At 31.3% G+C, this 21,191-nt stretch overlaps 4 protein-coding genes across 4 annotated transcripts; 2 read left to right on the forward strand and 2 right to left on the reverse strand.

The window, feature by feature from the left end:
• Positions 1-568: 568 nt before the first annotated feature.
• LOC131612777 (chloroplast stem-loop binding protein of 41 kDa b, chloroplastic-like) lies at positions 569-2,859 on the reverse strand. The gene is made up of 10 exons (XM_058884524.1): positions 2,684-2,859; positions 2,468-2,602; positions 2,274-2,360; positions 2,101-2,191; positions 1,969-2,023; positions 1,777-1,837; positions 1,475-1,696; positions 1,136-1,252; positions 955-1,044; positions 569-836 (listed from the first exon to the last, which is right to left on the reverse strand). Exons 1-10 carry the CDS (start codon positions 2,783-2,785, stop codon positions 660-662), a joined length of 1,137 nt encoding a protein of 378 aa, XP_058740507.1. The 5' UTR covers positions 2,786-2,859; the 3' UTR covers positions 569-659.
• A 5,006-nt stretch (positions 2,860-7,865) lies between these two features.
• On the forward strand, positions 7,866-11,740 carry LOC131610517 (AP-3 complex subunit mu-like). Its single transcript, XM_058882483.1, has 8 exons — positions 7,866-8,057; positions 8,156-8,255; positions 8,342-8,452; positions 8,540-8,629; positions 9,588-9,835; positions 10,504-10,713; positions 10,878-11,085; positions 11,219-11,740. Exons 1-8 carry the CDS (start codon positions 8,023-8,025, stop codon positions 11,462-11,464), a joined length of 1,248 nt encoding a protein of 415 aa, XP_058738466.1. The 5' UTR covers positions 7,866-8,022; the 3' UTR covers positions 11,465-11,740.
• Positions 11,741-12,601: 861 nt separating this feature from the next.
• On the reverse strand, positions 12,602-13,793 carry LOC131610518 (psbP domain-containing protein 1, chloroplastic-like). Its single transcript, XM_058882484.1, has 3 exons — positions 13,613-13,793; positions 13,107-13,544; positions 12,602-13,007 (listed from the first exon to the last, which is right to left on the reverse strand). The coding sequence occupies exons 1-3, from the start codon at positions 13,694-13,696 to the stop codon at positions 12,786-12,788; spliced, it is 744 nt and encodes a 247-aa protein (XP_058738467.1). The 5' UTR covers positions 13,697-13,793; the 3' UTR covers positions 12,602-12,785.
• Positions 13,794-17,279: 3,486 nt separating this feature from the next.
• LOC131610516 (alkaline/neutral invertase A, mitochondrial-like) lies at positions 17,280-20,072 on the forward strand. Its single transcript, XM_058882482.1, has 5 exons — positions 17,280-17,995; positions 18,305-18,464; positions 18,740-19,445; positions 19,541-19,589; positions 19,674-20,072. The coding sequence occupies exons 1-5, from the start codon at positions 17,348-17,350 to the stop codon at positions 19,998-20,000; spliced, it is 1,890 nt and encodes a 629-aa protein (XP_058738465.1). The 5' UTR covers positions 17,280-17,347; the 3' UTR covers positions 20,001-20,072.
• Positions 20,073-21,191: the final 1,119 nt, after the last annotated feature.

Consider the following 21,191-nt stretch of genomic DNA (forward strand, 5'->3'; position numbering starts at 1 on the left):
TTCGGCCTCCCTCGTCCCATTCTCCTTCATCCTGAAAAATTTCAATATTATTACTTTGATCAACTCATGAACAGGTATATGATCAAAACATATCTTGTTGCATGTTGTAATTGATTTTTTTTATGACATTTGAATAATATAATTTTAAAATATAATTAACTTAATATTTACCAATTTAATCTTTATTTTTTCTTAATTACATCAACTTAAAATTTAAAATAAAAATATGAAGTTACAAATTAAATAATTAAGTTATTGTGTTAACAATATTTTAAGGTCATATTATAAGAAACTAAAATTGATAGCCCAAAATTTAAATAAAAGAAAAATTGAAAGAAATTTATCAATGACTAAAATTAAAAATTAATATATTTAGAGATACCAAAATATATTTAACATTTCCTTTTATTTGTATTCGTAAAGATTATAGTAACATTTAGTTACTAATATTATATTCGCTAGATACAAATTGTTTATTAAAAAAAAAAATTACCACTGACTCGTAATAATTTAATAACAGTTACGAAATTAAAGAGTCTAACACATTTCAGAACTGTATCATAACACATTTCAGAACTGTATCACAGATGATATTATAGCAAGAATTATATATAATGTGAAATACATGCATAAATTATAAGGGTAATTTGTAATAATCATCATACATTAACAAGACTCTTGCCAAGAATTATATCATCTGTTGAAAAATCCGCCTCTTTTCGGAAAGTTCCTCTACCGAAATCGAGGTTATACGAATCTGTAAGACCTTCTACAAGCCCATATTCAGGTTCCAACCCCAGCACACTCTTTGCTTTCTCCACTGATGCAAAGAAATGCTGCACAATAAAATTTAATAAAACATATCAATGTTGTTCATCATAGTTTCATTATACCACCTATGTTTCAAATTCAATATATCATTAGGCCAAATACTGATTTTTGCCGTTGTTTTACCTGGTCGCGAAAGGGAAATGATTTCTTTTTCCCAAAATCAAAGTCTTTAGGATTGTAGTGAATGAGCTCGGGTTCAGGGAACCCACCGGCCTGAAAAATGACAAGACATTATCAAGGAAATTTCCACTATTATATGCTTGTGACCATACATGTAACATAACATGCAGTGATAATTGTTTACCTTAGCACATGCTCTTGCTAGTCCGTCAAATGTGACATATTTGTCTCCTGAGATATTGAATATCTGCTTGCTGGCTTTATCGTTTCCAAGAACCTTCAAAAAAGCTGTTGCCAAATCCTGTCACAATTGACATTATTTTAGCCAAAACAAAATCACATAAAAAGATAAACTTACATACTATCTTATTAATTTCATTTATAGTAGATCATTTGTTAAAAAGTTCCTTGTGATAAAAAGTACTGAATTTTGACCAGAGTAGTCCGGTAGCAGATGACTCGACAGAACTTATACAATGTATGGTTCACTAGCGAAATGTAATATTGAAAAGTTCATTAGTACCTTAACATGACCAAGTTGTGTTATCTGTATTCCTGAGCCAGGAATAGGAATCGGGCGTCCGGCTTTCAATCTGTGGAAGAACCACTCTTCAACAGGGTTGTAGTTCAAAGGTCCATAAATGTAAACTGGCCTTATAGATGTCCAATTAACATCCTTTGATTGCAACAAGCTCTCTGTCTCAAGCTTTCCCTTGTGCCTGCTCTTAGGGTCAACTGCATCAATCTATCGAGAACAACTACAGAGTTAATAAAAAATGAATGTAACTAACCAAAACAAAATATAATATCGAATATTACACTGACCTCGGCGTGAGGTAATAAATCAGATTTCAGGTAGACACCAGCAGAAGAGCAGTAAATGAACCTGAAATTTAAGGTATTATGATTAATACTAGTCACAAAATTTAACGATTATGATTAACTAAACAACCTGTTAACGATTATAGTTGAAATAGACTTATAGAATACAACAAAAAAACTATTGTTACAGCTTACTGTTCAAGATTAGGGAGCGCATCAAGTATTGGCTCAACTTCTTCCGCCTCTCGTCCTGAAACATACGGCGAAAAATTCATGATATGAACTTGAAGAGAGAATATATATCATGAAAAACCACAATCTAAATACCATTTATGTCATAAACAACATCAAATCCTTCTGCTGAGAGACTAGATTTTACAAAATCATAGTCCTTCCTGTCTCCTTTCAAATGCAAGATCTATGAAATCACATAACATTAATAATGAATGCTCCATGTATGAACAATGATGAAAATTTTTACCGTTACAATTAGTGTATACCTTTGAAGAAAAATCAGCAAAATCAGTGTCTGATTCACCTGGCAATTGTTGAGTGATAGGTGCCTTTCCTCTTGTAAATAAAGTTACCTACCAAATTCACAGACACCGGACATGACACATACATTATTTCAGAGGCGTCGATGCTAAGAGGTTAATGTGAAATGATGAAAAGGTTAATTAATAAATATATATACCTGGTGACCTTCTTTGACAAGTTGTCTAGACAAAAACACACCAATGAATCTAGTACCTCCCATGATGAGGATTTTCTTTGTGCTTGATGCTGAGACATAAAAAGATGCTTTTGGCTGCCGTGTTTTTCTTTTCAACTGTAAATGAAATGAATTAGCATGATGGTGAAGCAAGATATTAAATAATAGAATGTTATTGAAAAGAGTGAAGTGAAGAACCTGAATGTGAGTTTGAAGTCTTGTTCCATGGAAATCAGAAAGAGAGGAAGCTAAAGGAGGGAAAGATAGTTGATTCTGTTGGAATGCCACCAATCTAGCCATACTTGTGTTAGTGTGAAATTTGAAGTGTGTGTTTCATTTCCTCTTATTATTATGTTTTGTGATAACACAACGACTTACCTCCACCTCATTTTCTTTCAATCCACAGCCTTTCATTTCCATCCCCTTTTTAATGTACTTTTTTTTAATAATAAAATTCATTTATTTTTTACAAGATAAAGTTTTTGCATCACCCATCTAATAAATAAGTTTTTGCATCACCCATCTAATAAATAAGTTTTTGCATCACCCATCTAAAAGTCATTGTATTTAGTTTATATATATATATATATATATATATATATAGGGGTGTTTATGGGTGCAACCCACGAACCCGGTAATTCAAATCGAACTAATTTATAAATTATCCGAAAACTCATTTATTTACGGGTATACCTAACTCAACCTGCAACAACCCATATAATTTTGGTTTGGATATTGAGTTTGAATTTTGCAACTCGTTGATCCGTTGACCCAATCCAGTAATGTTCCATTAGTAATTTCTTATATTTTATTATTATTTTAAATAGAAATATAAAATTATTAGCTCAATGCTAACCATAATTTTTCCAAAAAGACTTTATTATCCACCAATAATACTACTAAATCAATGAGTTTACATAATTCTAAGACTAAATGTTGTTTCTTATTTTCTTTTGTATCATTTTGAACTTAAGTATTTTGTAACAATAACGTGTCTTGTGGAATTATATACTATTATCTAGTGTTATGTCATGTTGATGAATATTATTAGATATTATATGATGTGCTTCATCTATTTTGTATGTTAAAAATGAGTATAAATGTATTGAATTGTGTTACAATATTTTTAAATTGAAAGAAATTATTATTATTTTATTTGAAACACAACCCACAAAACCAACCCAACCCAACCCATAAATGAACGGGTCGATTGGAGTTGGTTTTGATAATGAAATTGTGGGTTGGACGGTGAATCCAACCCATTGAAGTTTGAACGGATTGGATAACTGGTTAGGCCAAATCCGGTCCAACCCAACCTGTGTGCACCCCTATATATATAGACCAATAGTTATTGAATAAATCTAAAAAGTAAAATTTTTCTTGAGTGTAACATTTATGTTTGATTTTGTAAAATTAATGGTCCACCGACAAACTGATAGATGATAGTTTATGATTGATTGTTGATGACATAAAAGATACTTAATATATTATTATTTTATATTAAAATAAATTATAGAGAGTAAAAATAAATTTTAATTAAAATAATAGAGGTAGCAAAGAAATAAAAATGGTAAACTATAAACAAAAATACTATTTAAAATAACATTAAAAAATAAATTTCAAATTACTAAAATACACTATAAACTTATAAACTAGTGATAAAAAGATAATTATCAAATAATTTTTTTATTAACATATGAACAACTTATCAATTATAAACTCTAAATTTAAAAAATTGTCATGTAGCCTAAAATTAGAAGGTTTAATATTTTAAATTAAATTAAATTCCAATAATACAAGGAGAAATGGAAGGCATTGATTTAAAATATAACCAATATTTCAATCCGCACTTTATATTCTTATAACATACAGTGAAATTTCATTTACATCTTTTTGTTTTTGGAGATACACATTAAGAAGTATTTTTTCTTTAAATTTGAAAATTTTCAGAACTACATCTACGGAAGTAATTTAAACTCGTAAACGTTAGAAAAAAGTTTAAAATAATTCAGTTAAGAGAATATTCTGTAAATACATTTATAAAATAAAGGGTTAAATACGTCTTTAGTCCTTGTAAATATGCGACCCTGCATTTTTAGTCCCTATAAAATTTTCCTTCAATGAATGATCCTTATAAAATTATTATGCACCTAGTTTCAGTCCTTAGTGTCAAACCAATGTATATTTTAGAATGATTATTTTGCAGACATGTTCATAATGTTTTAAAAAGTTCCTGAAAAAAAAGAAATTAAAAAATTTAATTTCTAAGTTGAGATTTTCATTACTTTTATTATTATTTTTTGAAATTTAAAAAATTCATATTTAATTTTCTCGTTTTAAAAAATTCTAAAACTTGATTTTTACAGTATTCTAAACATATATAAAAAAATTATTCAAAAATTTAAAAATTAAAGGATAATTAAACAGTTTTTAAAATTATAGAAAATAGCAGGGACTGAGATTGCATGCATAAAAATTTTAGAAGGACCATTTATTGAAAAAAAAATTTATACGGACTAAAAATGCAGGGTCGCATATTTATAGGGATTAAAAACGTATTTAACCCTAGAACAAATCAACATTGAGTAAATTTTTTTTTTCAAAAATACAACTCCGAAAACAGAAATATTTACATGAGGACTCATAAAGGGTGGAATAAAAGATTTTCTAAAATTAGTTGAATCTAACATGAGATCCTAATTCAGAATTATTAAATATCAAAATCACCCATCTAAAAGAACCGATTCCTTCAAAAATAGGCACCTCTCTAATCCTTATTATAAGAAAATATTATTTTTTATTTCATGGAATTAACAATCTATTTAGTTTATATATAGATCAATAGTTATTGAATAAATTTAAAAAGTAAATTTTTTTTTATAATAAAGACTAGAGAATAACATTTAGGTTTGATTTTGTAAAATGAATGGTCCAACAAACTGATAGATGATAGTTTATGATTGATGGTTGATGACATAAAAAATATTTAATATATTATTATTTTATTTTATATTAAAATAAATTATAGAGAATAACAATAAGTTTTAATTAAAATAATAGAGGTAACAAAGAAATAAAAATGGTAAACTATAAACAGAAATACTATTTAAAATAACATCTAAAAAAATAAATTTTAAATTAGTAAAATAAACTATAAACTTATAAACTCGTGATAAAAAAATAATGATCAAATAATTTTTTTATTAACATATGAACAACTTATAAATTATGAATTATAAATTATGAATTATAAATTATAAAAAATTGTCATGTAGCCTAAAATTAGAAGGTTTAATATTTTAAATTAAATTAAATTAAATTCCAATAACATAACGAGAAATGGAAGGCATTGATTTAAGAGTTTAATGGTTATGCAATGACAGTGTAAAAATGTTTTACACTGTCATCCAATTAGAATATAACGTTCTGCCATGTCATACAAGTTTTTTTAAATTTTCAGTCTGACTTGTTCTGATTCATGATCGTCATTGGTTGACAGTGTAAAACTATATAACCCTATTTTCCTTTTGATTTAAAATATAACAATATTTCAATCCGCACCTTATATTCTTGGACACCTAGTGAAATTTCATTTATGTCTCCTGCTTTTGGAGAAACACATTAAGAAGTTTCTTTTTTTCTTTAAATTTGAATTTTTCGGAACTACATCTACGGAAATAGTTTAAACTCGTAAACGTTGGAAAAAAATTTAAAATAATTCTGTTAAGAGAATACTGTAGATACATTCATAGAACAAATCAATGTTGAGTAAAAAAAATACTTTCGAAAATAGAACTCTGAAAACAAAAATCTACTATCTATCTATTACTAAGAAATTGACCAAACTGTCAAAATTACCCTTCTATCTATTACTAAGAAATTGACCAAACTGTCAAAATTACCCTTCCCACTAAAAAACATTACACTACAAATTGGACAAAATAGTAACTAACAAAATCACCCAGCCACTTTTCTATTGTCCAATGAAAATCAACTTTTTTGCCAAGTGTCAATTGCATGCTTATGATTCAACTTTTTCTCCCAAACACACATCTTCTCTCTCTTACTTAAAATTTCAAATTTCTTTTACATTTCATTTTCCCACACTTTCTTACTTTCATTTTAATTTTTCTTAATTTATTTATTATCACAAAAAATATTAATAATCTATTTTAAATTTTAATCTTACTAAAAATCTCAAATTTCTTTCACATTTTATTTTTCCATACTTTCTTACTTTCATTTTAATTTTTCTTAATTTATTTATTATCACAAAAAATATTAATAATCTATTTTTAAATTTTAATCTTACTAAAAATCTCAAATTTCTTTCACATTTTATTTTTCCATACTTTCTTACTTTCATTTTAATTTTTCTACATTTATTTATTATCACAAAAAATATTAATAATCAATCATTTAATTATTATCCCCAAAAATATTTAATTATTTCACGGGTCACAATCAACTCAATATTTAATTTTTTTAATCGATCATTACATATTTTCTCTATCTTAATTAAAATTTCAAATTTCTCTCACATTTTTTTCACACTTTCTTACTTTCATTTTAATTTTTTTCTTTATTTATTTATTATCTCACGGGTCACTATCAACATAATGTCTATTTTATTTTAATCAATCATTGTCTTTATTTGAGAGATAATATCTTTATTTTTTTTCTCCATCTCACGATTTTTTATTATTATTTAATACAATTAAATTTCCATGATTATTGTTTATTTTACATTTGTATTTAAATATATTTTATATCGTATCAAATAATTTTTTTATTTCATGGGTCATTATCAACATAGTAGCCATTTTATTTTAATCAACAATTACTATTAATTGAGAGATAATTTTTATTTTTAAATGTTAATATTTCATTTTTATTATCTCCATCTTATAGTATTTTTTTATATGATTATTTAATATAATTGAATTTATATGATCATTTTTCATTTATAATTAAACCATTCATTTTAAATTCGTATCTAATTACATTTTATACAATATCAAATAAATTTACCCGTGCGGAAGCACGGGTATCTTACTAGTATTTGTATAAAAATTCATAAGGGATAGAATAAAAAAATTTCTAAAATTAGTTGAATCTAACCTGAGATCCTAATTCAGAATTATTAAATATCAAAATCACCTATCCACACCCGAAAATATCATTCAAAATAGAAATGACATGAAAAAATAATTAAATTGACATGAAAAATAAATAAATGATAAACTTTACATTAATAAAAAATTTATAAAAAGAAGTCTTGACAATTTTATTATCTTTTTTAAGTTGTGATATTTAACGACACAATAATCCGTCGTTTTTACTTTGCGCTCTAGAAACATTATTACCTTTTACGCTCATTTTCTATCTCATCAGCAAACTACCAGCGTGAAAAAAAATAGTTTCAGTTATAGTTTTTACTCTGTGTGTTGATTGGTGTTCGAGAGAAATTGAAATGAAGTGATGGAAATTGAAATAGCTTCAATCGAATGAAAATTTAACTCCCTCAATTTTCAGAAATGTTGCAGTGCATTTTCCTTCTCTCCGATTCCGGGTAAAGTAAACCCTTCTTTTTCTCATCTTCGTTTCCGCGATTCAATTCCCAATATCTCTTTTCAATTTAATCAACGCTTCTCGATCTTGATTCTTCAGAGAGGTAATTCTCGAGAAACAACTCACCGGTCACCGCGTTGATCGCTCCATTTGTAACTGGTTCTGGGATCACGCCATTTCTCAACCCGATTCCTTCAAAGTAATAGCATTAATATCTTCAATCTTCTCTATTTTTGTTATCTTTGGTTTATCAAATAGTTTGATTGTTCTTTTATGTGTTTACAGCAACAACCTGTGGTTGCTTCTCCTACTCATTATCTTTTTCAAGTTTTTCGTGAAGGAATCACTTTTTTGGCTTGTACTCAAGTTGAAATGCCGCCTTTAATGGCTATTGAGGTGATTTCGTGTTTTATATGTGATTTGAGATTTGTAGGCAATGAATGATGTTGTGTTTTTTTTTTTTTTTAACCTTCTGATTTTTAGTTCCTTTGTAGGGTTGCTGATGTGATCAATGATTATCTTGGGGGATTGAATGAAGATTCGATTAAAGATAACTTTGTTATTGTCTATGAGGTACTACTTTCTTTTCTTTGTTATCAAAAACTTCAATGGATCATGAAATCATATGTTATTCGGTGCTATTTATTCTGATAAATCACTGAGACAAACACAAACACAAGACATGATAATGATAGTAATTTAAGAAAATAGATGTGATTGTAATATAAGACGATGTAGAAATAGAAGAGGATGTAAACTATCGAATTCAAGCTGGGTGTTTGAAATGGAGGAGGACTTTAGGGGTTTTATGTGACTCAAAGGTACCGCTAAAGTTGAAGGGAAAATTTTATCAGACAGAAATAAGACCTGCAGTGTTGTATGGAACAAAAATGTTGGACGGTTAAGAATTAAGACAAGAATAAAGTTAGTGTAGCATAGATGTGGATGTTGTGTTGGATGTGTGGTATGATTAAATAGGATAAGATTAGAAATGACAATATTAGAGAGTGTTCAGGTAGCACTTATAGTAGAAAAGACGGTGGAAAATAGACATGGGTGGTTTGGGCGTGTGGAGAGAAGACCTGTAGATTATGTGGTAAGAAAAGTAGATCAGATGGAGAGAAGTCAAACTACTAGAGGGAGGGGAAGAGTTAGAAAAACTATAAGAGAAATTATTCATATAGATCTCGAGATTAACGATTTGGGTAGTAGCATGGTTTTGGATAGAATATTATGAAGAAAGTTGATCCATGTAGTTGACCCCACTTAGTGGCATAAGACTTTGTTGTTGTTGTAGATGTGATTGTAGGTAACCACGTGTGTCGGTATTGTGACACTGATACTTATCAGACATGAAACCCACCTTCTATATGGAAATCTACGATACGTAGTTTTCTTCTACTATTGACTCTTTTCTCTTGTAATTTTGCTCTGGATATGCTGCTAGAGTGTTCTCGGGCTTTTTCTAACCCATTTGATTTTCTGTTTTGTTTAGATGTGAAAATTAATCAGTTTGTTTTTGTTATTGTAGCTGCTGGATGAAATGATAGACAATGGGTTCCCACTAACTACAGAACCTAATATCCTGCAAGAGATGATAGCTCCGCCAAATATTGTTAGCAAAGTTTTGAGTGTTGTGACTGGGAACAGCTCCAATGTGAGTGACACACTTCCTGGGAGTACAGCATCTTGTGTTCCTTGGAGAACGGCTGATCCTAAGTATGCCAATAATGAAGTTTATGTAGATCTTGTTGAACAAATGGATGCAACAATAAACAGGTTTATATTCTCAAATATGCCTTTTCTTATCTTGATATTGTGAAGGTTGAAAACTTTTTAAGTTTGACATATTATCGATAGGATGTATTATCGTGACTTGTTAAGATTGGAAACTTTTTCTCTGATAGGTTACTTTATAACCTACTGGCGTATATTCCCTTCATCCATAAACTGGGCTGGCACTAAATCTTATTTCACTGGACTGATTTTCCTTATGTCACTCATTAACTTGCAAACACATATTCCTTGAAATACGGTAGTGACTAAGTAAATACACATGTATTCCCGTGAAGTTTTTAAGTCTTATACACACTAAATTCCAGTAAAGCTTATTAGGCAAAGATGTAGCCAGATCAAGTCATTCACGGGGTACAACTAATATCGGCATTGACTTTTCTTAGTGTTTTTTAGTTAACACAACTTTATTTTTAACAAAGAAAAGAGATGAAGAAACTGTGCGATCTTATGGTTTTCTTTTCTTCTCTGTTTCCCCTCTCTCAAGCCTTTTGCTGGCAAGCTGAACAAGATTTTACTAAACTTTCAAGTTTGAATTTGTGGAATTTTATATGGATGAACTCTTATGAAGGATTGTCTTGACTCCTCCTTAGTAGTTTGTATCTTATGCACCATTTCTTTGTTATGCTCGCTAAAAAAATTGGTATATTCAGGGATGGTGTTCTGGTGAAATGTGAGATCAATGGCGAGGTTCAAGTAAACTCCCACATCACAGGTCTACCTGATTTAACTCTTTCATTTGTGAATCCTTCACTCCTTGATGATGTGAGGTTCCATCCCTGTATTAGATTTCGGCCTTGGGAATCCAATCAAATTCTTTCATTTGTGCCTCCTGATGGACAATTTAAGCTAATGAATTACAGGTACCATGTCTTGCTATATTTGGTGTCTGAATTAGAATTTAAAACCATTATTTGAGAAGTCAAATTGGAAAAACATATATTCGTGCGTTGAAAATTGAATCTGTTTCACGGTATTTCCCAAATTCAGTTTTCTTAAAATTTCGGGCATTGCACTTTTTTTTCAGAGTTAGGAAATTGAAGAGCACCCCAATATATGTAAAGCCACAGTTGACTTCAGATGGTGGGACATGTCGTCTTAGTGTAATGGTTGGCATGAGAAACGATCCTGGAAAGACAGTTGACTCTGTTAGCGTTCAGTTTCAGCTTCCTCCTTGCATCTTATCTGCCGATCTGACTTCAACTCATGGAACAGTAAACATTCTTTCTAACAAGGTACTATTAAGCAGCAATATCTCTGCATATTTTTTTTCTGTTGTTGAAACCAGTAAGTCTAAAGAGTCAGATGAAATTCTGTATTCTGTTTTCACAATGTAATTTGAAGCTTTCTTACATCTTGTTCTATCAGACATGCACTTGGTCCATTGGTCGGATCCCAAAGGATAAAGCCCCTTCAATGTCTGGAACACTAGTGCTCGAGACTGGTATGGAACGCCTTCGCGTCTTTCCTACATTTCAAGTGGATTTTAGGATTATGGGTGTTGCCCTCTCTGGTCTGCAAATAGACAAACTGGATCTGAAAACTGTACCCTACCGTTTCTACAAAGGCTTTCGAGCTCTTACCCGAGCAGGGGAATTTGAAGTCAGGTCATAGTTTTGCATGACTATTAAGTTATCTGAAAGTTGTCTTGATTCTGAACATGAAATTTGCATGTACATGGCTGGTTCAATTTGCAATGTAAGTTGATATGTTTTATTGTGGTTTCAAATTACTTTAGTAGTGATTGAGCCATGTCCCGGTTACCTGAATTATCATGGTTTCCTGAGAGCCATAATTCTTCTGTATTTTGAATTCATTGAATATTGGCATTAGTGAGAAATAGTGATTTTTAGGCTTTGATTGCAGTTAAAATTTTGACATTTAACACCATTGCCTGTGCATTGCATCTATTACTCTATGAGGATCTGCTCTAGTACCATATCTGTCCAGTTTTTCATTTCTCTTAATAGATGAATGACATGTCTCAATTTAAAATATAAACATCTAAGATTTAAAACTGAAAATAAGCATTGTTGTTTAAAATAATGAATCACATGGGTTCTCTTCTCCTGAAAGCCAATATTCACTCCCGTCCAAAACAAATCATGGTTGCCGTTCATTGGCAACCCGATGTTGGGAAAATATTTGAGAATTTCTTTTAGATTTTAAAATTGAAGATGATTTGGTTGTTGCGCGAGGTTGTTGTTTTAAAAATCGCAGAGCATTCTTTGAAACATGGGAAACTCAAAGGAAAAATGTGAAATTTCCCTAGAAAACATATTTACTTGTTTCTTAGTCATGCCTACCTGATGTGTTGACCCAATCTTTGTCGTGCTGACCCAATCTCTTCTCCATTTTTCCGATTCCTCTGTAATTAGAACAAAGATTATGTAATTTTAAGCAGTGTAATTACAAGGTTCTGTGAGTTAAGTTTCTATAATGTTTAAGAATGATCTGTTTTTGGCAGAGGTGTTTCAGTTTTGCCATTAGCTTTTGTTCTTCTTGTTACTACTGTCTTTGTTTTGTCATTAAAATCAATGCAAAAGAACCAATTCATGTATTTTTGTATTAGTAGTCTTATTGTTGTTTATGCTATGCTTTAATCACAATTAAAATAAATTTGCTATAAATTTTTTGCTATACTCACAATAACAGTTCTGTCATACATATTCTGTTATAATAACAATTGGTCTGATTTGCGTTCAAAGACTTAGCCTGATTAAAAGTTCCTATAACAAAACAGATCAATAATAAAATGAATGAATGTTTCTCATTACCACCTCAATCCACACTTTCTTCTATTTGTATAGAGTTACTCAATCTGACTTCAGTTACCAACATCATCATCAACATTAATTGAAACAACAGAAAAACAACTACCTCAATCACCTCATAAAAAACACATACAACATTTTGATTCCTCAACATCCTAGTTCTAACGAAGAATCTTATTCGCTCGAAACGACTTCATAACTCGACGAAGCTCGTTCTCTTCCTCCAAAAACACAGTTTCTGGCACCTGTAACCTCAACTCATACAGTTGATTGTTCTCAACTCCTAGAACAGATAAATACCTCCTATCCCACTCCAATCGAACCACTCTGTCTTGTGGCATAACAGCAAGCTCATTGTTACTAGCATACGACTTTATATTCGCCTACCAACACAAACAACAATTAACCAACCTCATTAATCACACACTAAACACATTCAAACATAATTATTCAAACATAATTAACCATAAACATTAACCAACCTCAACTTGATAGTACAATTTACCATCATCAGCAACTCTAGAAGAAGTGTTAAGAATACTAGACTCCCGTTTAACACCAATTCTAGTTGACATAAACTCAGTAAGATACTGACCAAGAACTTTCTTCCCAGCTTCTTCCGGTGGACCCAAGTCTTCCACAGTCTTGAATTTCGAAGACGAAGGTGAAGAAACTTCAACCGAAATATTCTCATCAAGAATATAAGGATCCCTGAAGAAAATATCAGCACCAGCCCCTCGAACTTGAATCCAATTAGATGGGTAGTTAAACGAATAGCCATCAAATGTGTCGACATATTCTCGGAACCTACGAGGTTGTTGTTGTGGCTGTTGGGCTAATGATGTACCAATGTCGGAGAGAATGTAAGTTGAGAAGATTAAGGATATTGCTTTTCTCCTCGGAACTGTAAAAGCTTTAGCCTGATTATATATTAGCATGGAGAAAAATCAGAGATATAAGAAGAGAAAAAATTGAAATTGAAGTTTACCGAATTGGGTGTGGGAATGGAACAGCGAGGGGAATGGAAGTGAAACGGTGTGAGAAAACTTGTCGTAGTGATTGTGTTGGCCATTGTGATTTGCAGAGTAAAGGCAAATGGATAGAATGGAAGGAACAAGAACAATAGGAGGAGAACCAACCGCACGCCACAGTGTGATTGATTTGTTCCATCTCAATCTATTTTTGTTTCTTTTTAATTACTTTTCTACCCCCTCTTTAATTGACTCAATTTCTCTTCTCTATTATATTAGGATTAAACAAATTTTATTTAAGAAAAAAAAAAAGAAGAAGCTTAAAAAAAAAAAAAAATTTCTTAGCGTCACCGTCAATTATATTTCTTCAATATTTAAAATTTGAGAATATTTTTATACTTATATACCATAGAGATAATTATATATCTATACATCCCACTCTTCCAATTATATTGCCAACTACCTCTTTTTTAATATATCTTTTTATTTAGATTTTCATTTTAAAGAATATTTTTTTGTTTATATTATTAAAGCTAATTACAATAATAATTAAGTGATATAGTAGTACTTCAATTTCAAACAACATTTGAGCTATTTTTATTGTTATATTCTACAGCTCAACATAATATTTTTTGGTTAATCACACTCTTAAATTCATTTGAGTGTGAATACGACTATATTTTGAACGACTTTTAAAAGTTCTCATAATTTGTGGCATACTTTATCGCCTTTATAGAAAGACCATTGATTCTTATACATATGATAAAAAGTATAGTGATTATGATTTCAATGTGAAAACAATGTTATTACATGTGAACATAGGCATTTTTAGATTATTGTAAACGAGGCATATTTGTGTAAGTATCAATTAGAAATTTCTCCTTACGCACAAACACCATCGCATCGTCTTCCATATTAAAATATTTAATTTTCTAGCGTTTATCTCGCATTGGAGGAAAATCGTTTGGTAGTTCATATGCGGTAAATTTTTTGAAATTCTTTAGGATCCCTATCACTTCTTCTGGAATTATTGTTTCCTCCTTTAAAACACCAATTAAGAGAAAAATTCAATTTCTTTAACAGTCTCATCAAGTTCCTTTTCACTTCTTATCAAAGTGCAAAATATGAGTCATATCAATTTTATGTGTTCCCCGTGTAAATATCATCACATTATCTCGTCCTTGATAAGTGATATCATTATCAAATTGTCAAGGTTTACCAAGTAAAATATGACAAACCGATATATCAAGAACATTACAAAGTACCACTTCTCTGTAATATTTTCTGATGGAGATAGAAACTCTGCAGGTTAGTGTTACCCGAACTTAGAATCCCTTACTTACCCAACCTAGGGTGTATGGCTTCTCATGGGGTTTTATGGACAACTTAAAATAATCTACCAATTTCTGTGACACCAGATTCTCCGTGTTGCCACTATCTACAATCAGATTACACACCATGTTCTTGATAAAACATTGTGTTTTAAACAAATTCTTGCGATACCCTTGATCTTTGGATGTTAGTAAAATTCTTTAAAACACAAATTTACCTTCTCATTATATTCTTCCTCTACAAACTTAACTCCTTCTTATTCAACATTCTCAACTGCATGTCTTTCTCTTCCATTTCTTTCGCAACACCAACGACTCTCGTTGTTGGACAAACATTTGATTTGTGACCTCTTCTATTACAATGATAACACGTGTCTCCGACGGGTTTAACATATAGATTATTCTTCCTCTGGATAAGTGCTTCACCTTAATGCACACCGCTAGGGCTATCAGTCCATTTATTCTCAAGGTTGTAATTTCTGGCTGTTGCACTCATTTCCTTGTCGCATGCTGATTCAAAAATATTCAAGGTGAATACCTAAAAGATGAGAAATTTAAAGGGGGTTTCTCCATTAATTATGCCTTCAAAGCTAGACTGGATGCCTCATCTATAATTCATACAGTCTGTAAACCCATTTTCTCTTACAAGGACCCCTTTAGGTCACTGATGTATCAAGACACTTTTTGTCTCTTTGATTTTCCCAATTCATTGCGCTAAGAAAAATGCAGGAACTCTACTATGTATTCAGTCACAACTTTCTTGCCCTGAACATACTTAATATACATCTTATAAAGAACTTGTTCATAGTCCTCCCGTAAAAACCACTACGATATCAATTGTTTTATTCTTCGCCAAGTTCTGATTGGCCCCTTCCTTTGCTTGTTCCTTTAAACAACAAATTTAACAAACCAGACAACAACAATACTCTTCAGCCTGATTGCCACCATCTTAACTTGCTAGTTCTCAAGAACACCCATAACATCGAAGAACCGGACGTCGTCGATCTGTCAATCCAGAAACTCCCTCAGTCCTATCGTTCCATAGAATAATGGAATATCAGTCTTCACTCGATAATCATGGTTATGTCGATTCCCATGATCAACTACCTCTTCCTCGTAGGATTCTTCTTCTTTATAACTCAAATTTTGAGCAATAACAACATGATGATTTTTCCACCCTGCGAAACCTTAACATGTTCTTCTCCCATGTCTCTTCGCTAATTCTCATTATTGTTGGCATTGTTCACTTGATTTGCTAAATTTCCCATCTATTAATTCAAATCACTTAGAGTCGTGGTAAAAGTCGCGATAACTCCCTCAAGGTTTGCTCTAGTCAATGGTTAATCTCTCATGGCTGCTCAAACTACAAAAGACAGGAGAAAACTCTACTCTAATGCCACCTGACACAGTCGGAAACATTAGGGACTAACAAGTGCTAAATCTAGCATGAGAACACAGTACTGCATGTGCAAAACCTGTCAAATAAACTCTGAAACCCACCAGATAAAAAAAATACTAAATTTTATTGTATCAAAAAATGATCTTTGACTCACATCAAAAGTGTTTAAATAAATAAGCAAAGAAACTCTTATTCACTTTTAATCCAAAACAAAAATAAAATAAAAAAAGAAAGCCTAATGTACTTTTAATCCAAAATAGAAATAAAACAAAAAATTGCAGAAAATATTATAATGCTATTTTTAGGTCGAAAACAAACTCATGACTAAAAAAGCCTTCATACATCAGTTATGGCCGACCGCAAGACCCAATAAACAAAGATCGATAATGATATATGTGGTTATCGCATAAGGGGTGTACAACCCCACTGTCCCTCTGTGTCGCATAATATTTATCCCAGAGTTACCATGCCAATCTCCCAAAATCAATTCAATAGTTGAATGCATCCCACGCACATGCAGTTATCAACTATTTTTTCTATTTAAAGAGAAATGCGTGCCACTATCCAACTATGAATCATTCTCATTCAAAATTTCATTCTTACCTATTTATTAACTTAAATGTTGAAGTGTTAATCTAATATGTCATCCCTCACTCCACCGCATTAAAAGCCTTGAACTACCTTAACTAATTGTGAATTCAATTTCTCCCATCGTTATACCATTCTAAAGCATAACAAATTATATCCAATGGTACAATTTTAGTATTACCGAGGACTTTATTGAACCCTTACTCTAGACATAGCATACATAATAAAAAAATTAAAATAAAATTTAACATAAGGGATTATGCGGTGAGAAATAGAATGTTTTCTCTTCCTATACTTATACATTGAGAAATACCCACATAGCTATTGTCCATTCTATTTTCATTCCAAAATTTGAAACACCATTTCTTCTTGAACATCGTTGGTTGATATCAACCACCACTCACTCACATTCTTTCTTGGATAATAATATTGTGATGACCGCTATCAACCTTATTTGTAACTGTACCATGAAACCTTCCTCTAGATTTCTCGTAATTGGTAGAAAGAAATCATCTTTTCTCTCAAGATGTCACCACCATTCTCTTACAATGTCTAATAAACCTCTTGTTCTCAATCTCAATCACAAAACCACGCACTACCCTTCTTGTATATTCGAATTTGGACGCCTAATGAACGGTTTCCAACAAGTTTTACGGTTACCCTCTTGGAATTTATGTCATTCAAGAACATGTATCAGAATAAGAGCAACCAAGACAGAAAGAGTTTCTTGCATTGATGGAGTGTCCTTCAAGGCACGTGAATTCTCGAACTCGGTCGAGGCCAAGGGTAAAGGAGATGAAGAAGATTTGAAGGAGAAGAAGAATTGTGATGGTTTGAAGATTTGTGATGAGGAAGAAACGGATGTGGAGAAAGAGGCATGGAAATTGTTGCAAAAAGCACTTGTTACATATTGTGATACACCTGTTGGAACCGTTGCCGCAAATAATGATGCGGATAAAGACTCACCTTTGAATTATGATCAGGTTTTTATCAGAGATTTTGTTCCTTCTGCTCTTGCTTTCTTGCTCAAAGGAGAAAAAGAGATTGTCAAGAACTTTCTCCTTCACACCTTGCAACTTCAGGTAATAATAATAACGTATATCTTTAGAATCTTCTTTGGTTAACCTCAATCTGCGACATTGTGCCTACGAGGTATTGTCCGTTTTGCGTGTGAGAACCCTCGCGGTTTTTTCCTTTAGAGAATGCGTCTCGTTGGGTTCAGGTGTATGAGTATTGTATATAAACCACCCTTAACTTCGATTCCAGAGTAATGTGACGCTAATTTGGTCAGGCCAGAAAATAATGTAACATGTCGAGAATATAACATAACATGTGTTTTTATTGATGTTGAATATTTTGCTTGAATTTTCTCCTCTATTCTAATGCAACAGAGTTGGGAGAAAACAGTGGATTGCTATAGCCCGGGACAAGGCTTGATGCCTGCAAGTTTTAAAGTCAAAACTATGGAATTCGATGACGAAAAGACAGGAGAAGTTTTAGATCCTGATTTTGGAGAATCAGCCATTGGTCGCGTTGCTCCGGTTGATTCAGGTTAGGGACAATCTTTTTGGGACAAATTTATTGTTGTAAATGCTAGAGTTATCATCTTTGTAGCACCAACATCTCTGATAAAAGGCGTGTCACGTTCTATTTATTCCATTTTTAAAATTATTACCGGTGTGACATGTTGATGTTGTGTCAGGTGTCCTTGTCTGTCTCTGTCTGTCTCTGTGCTTCGTAGGTTATATAGAATACAGGGAGTAATGTATATGTGACAAAAGGGTCATTTGAATAATATGTTGTTTCTATGTTTGATTCCTTGATAGGATTGTGGTGGATCATTCTACTTAGGGCTTATGGAAAACTCACTGGTGATTACACCTTGCAAGAAAAGTTAGAAGTTCAAACAGGCTTACAAATGATCCTCAACTTGTGTTTATCAGATGGATTTGACATGTTTCCTTCTCTGTTAGTAACTGATGGATCTTGCATGATAGATAGAAGGATGGGCATTCATGGCCACCCTCTTGAGATCCAAGCATTATTTTACTCGGCTCTTCGCTCGGCTCGCGAAATGGTTATCATAAACGATGAACATAGTAATCTGATCGGCGAAATCAACAATAGACTAAGCGCATTGTCTTTTCACATTAGAGAATATTACTGGTTGGATATGAGAAAGGTGAATGAAATATATAGGTATAAAACAGAAGAGTACTCTTTGGATGCAACTAACAAGTTCAACATTTATCCAGACCAAATTCCAATGTGGTTAATGGATTGGGTTCCTGAGGAAGGTGGTTATTTGATAGGAAATCTACAACCTGCTCACATGGATTTTAGGTTTTTCATGCTTGGAAATCTTTGGGCTATCGTTTCGTCTTTAGGTACACCAAAACAGAACAAATCTATTTTGAATCTTGTTGAATCAAAATGGGATGATCTTGTTGGTGAAATGCCTCTTAAGATATGTTATCCTGCCTTGGAACATGAAGAATGGCGCTTGATCACCGGCAGCGACCCTAAGAATACGTATGCATGAATTCTTCCTTTTGTTACTTCTGTTTTGTAACGATAAGTTAGACCAGATATAAAAATTTAACGAATATAGTTTATAACTTTTGCAGTCCTTGGTCATATCACAATGGCGGATCTTGGCCTACCCTGATGTGGCAGGTAATTGTTAATTTAATTGATATGCAATGTCAATGTAATCAATACATTATATTTTTAATGATGTGACGATTTTGATTGATTTAGTTTACGTTAGCATGCATCAAAATGGGAAGAACTGATCTAGCGGAGAAGGCGGTTGGATTGGCGGAGAAAAGGCTTCCGTTCGATTCTTGGCCAGAATACTATGACACGAAAACAGGAAGATTTATTGGAAAACAAGCTAGACTTTATCAAACATGGACATTAGCCGGGTTTCTTGCATCTAAGATGCTTTTGAAGCATCCTGAAGTAGCATCATTGTTATGTTGGGATGAAGATCTTGATATTCTTGAAACATGTGTTTGTGTACTTAATAAGAGTGGTAGGACAAAATGTTCTCGTGATGTTGCAAAGTCACACATTTTAGTGTGAGACTCTTTCTTGTACATTCTAATTAGTTTAGTGTGTGGATGTAAGTCATTGTATATATTGAGTTTGATAGGATTCATAGTGTCATTGTATATGTAAATTTACCTATAAATGTAAATACATATTGATTTTTCACATTATACAAATGTTCCTTTGGAGCATTGTTTTTGGCGATAAGTTATTTTTATGATTTTATTTTAGAGTGAAGATCCATTTTGGTCCCTCACAAATATTACATGAGTTAAATTAGTCCTTCACAAAAAAATTGACCCAACTTAATCCCTTACAAAATTTAACCGGATCATATTAGTCCTTCTGCTAATATTTTTCTCAAATTGGTTTTTTTTTCTAGTTTTAAACCGTGACTGGACTGCCACGTTGGATTTTATTTATTTTTCATTTTTTAAATACTAAATTGATTTTTATTTTTAATTTCATTTTTAAATAATTATAAATTAATAATATAAAAAAACAAAAATTGTTTCTTATAAGGAGTTGAACTCAGGCCCACGTGGTTAATCTTAAACAATTCTAAATTTAAAATAAAAATACAAAATTTGTATCAATATGGTCTCGAACCTAAGTCTCTTCAGATTAAATGACAGTCAATTTAATACAATAGAAATTGATTTGTCTATTTGTAAATGATAGTCACTTACTAACAATAGAAATTGATTTGTCTAGTTGTTATTGATAGTCACTTTACTAACCGTGGAAATTGATTTGTCTAGTTGTAAATGATAATCACTTTATTAACAATAGAAATTGATTTATCTAGTTGTAAATGATAATCACTTTACTAACAATAGAAATTGATTTGTCTTGTTGTAAATAATAGTTGTTTTACTAACAATAGAAATTGATTTTTCTAGTTGTAAATGATAGTCACTTTATTAAGTGATAGAAATTGATTTGTCTAGTTGTAAAGTGAAAATCATTTAACTTGAAGGGACTTGGATTTGAGACCTCATAGGTAAAAATTTATGTATAGAATTTGTTAATATCAGTAGAAATCATGGAAATTACTTGTTTAAAAATTACTTTATAAGAAATAATTTTGGCTCTTTTGATATTATTCATTACTAACTGTTTAAAAATGAAATTAAAAATAAAAATTAATTTAGTATTTTAAAAAAAATCTAATGTGTCCAGTCACGGTTTAGAAGTATGAAAAGAACCGGTTTAGAAGTAGAA

This window comes from Vicia villosa, linkage group LG6, assembly GCF_029867415.1.
Source record: "Vicia villosa cultivar HV-30 ecotype Madison, WI linkage group LG6, Vvil1.0, whole genome shotgun sequence".
NCBI classification, from domain to species: Eukaryota; Viridiplantae; Streptophyta; class Magnoliopsida; order Fabales; family Fabaceae; genus Vicia; species Vicia villosa.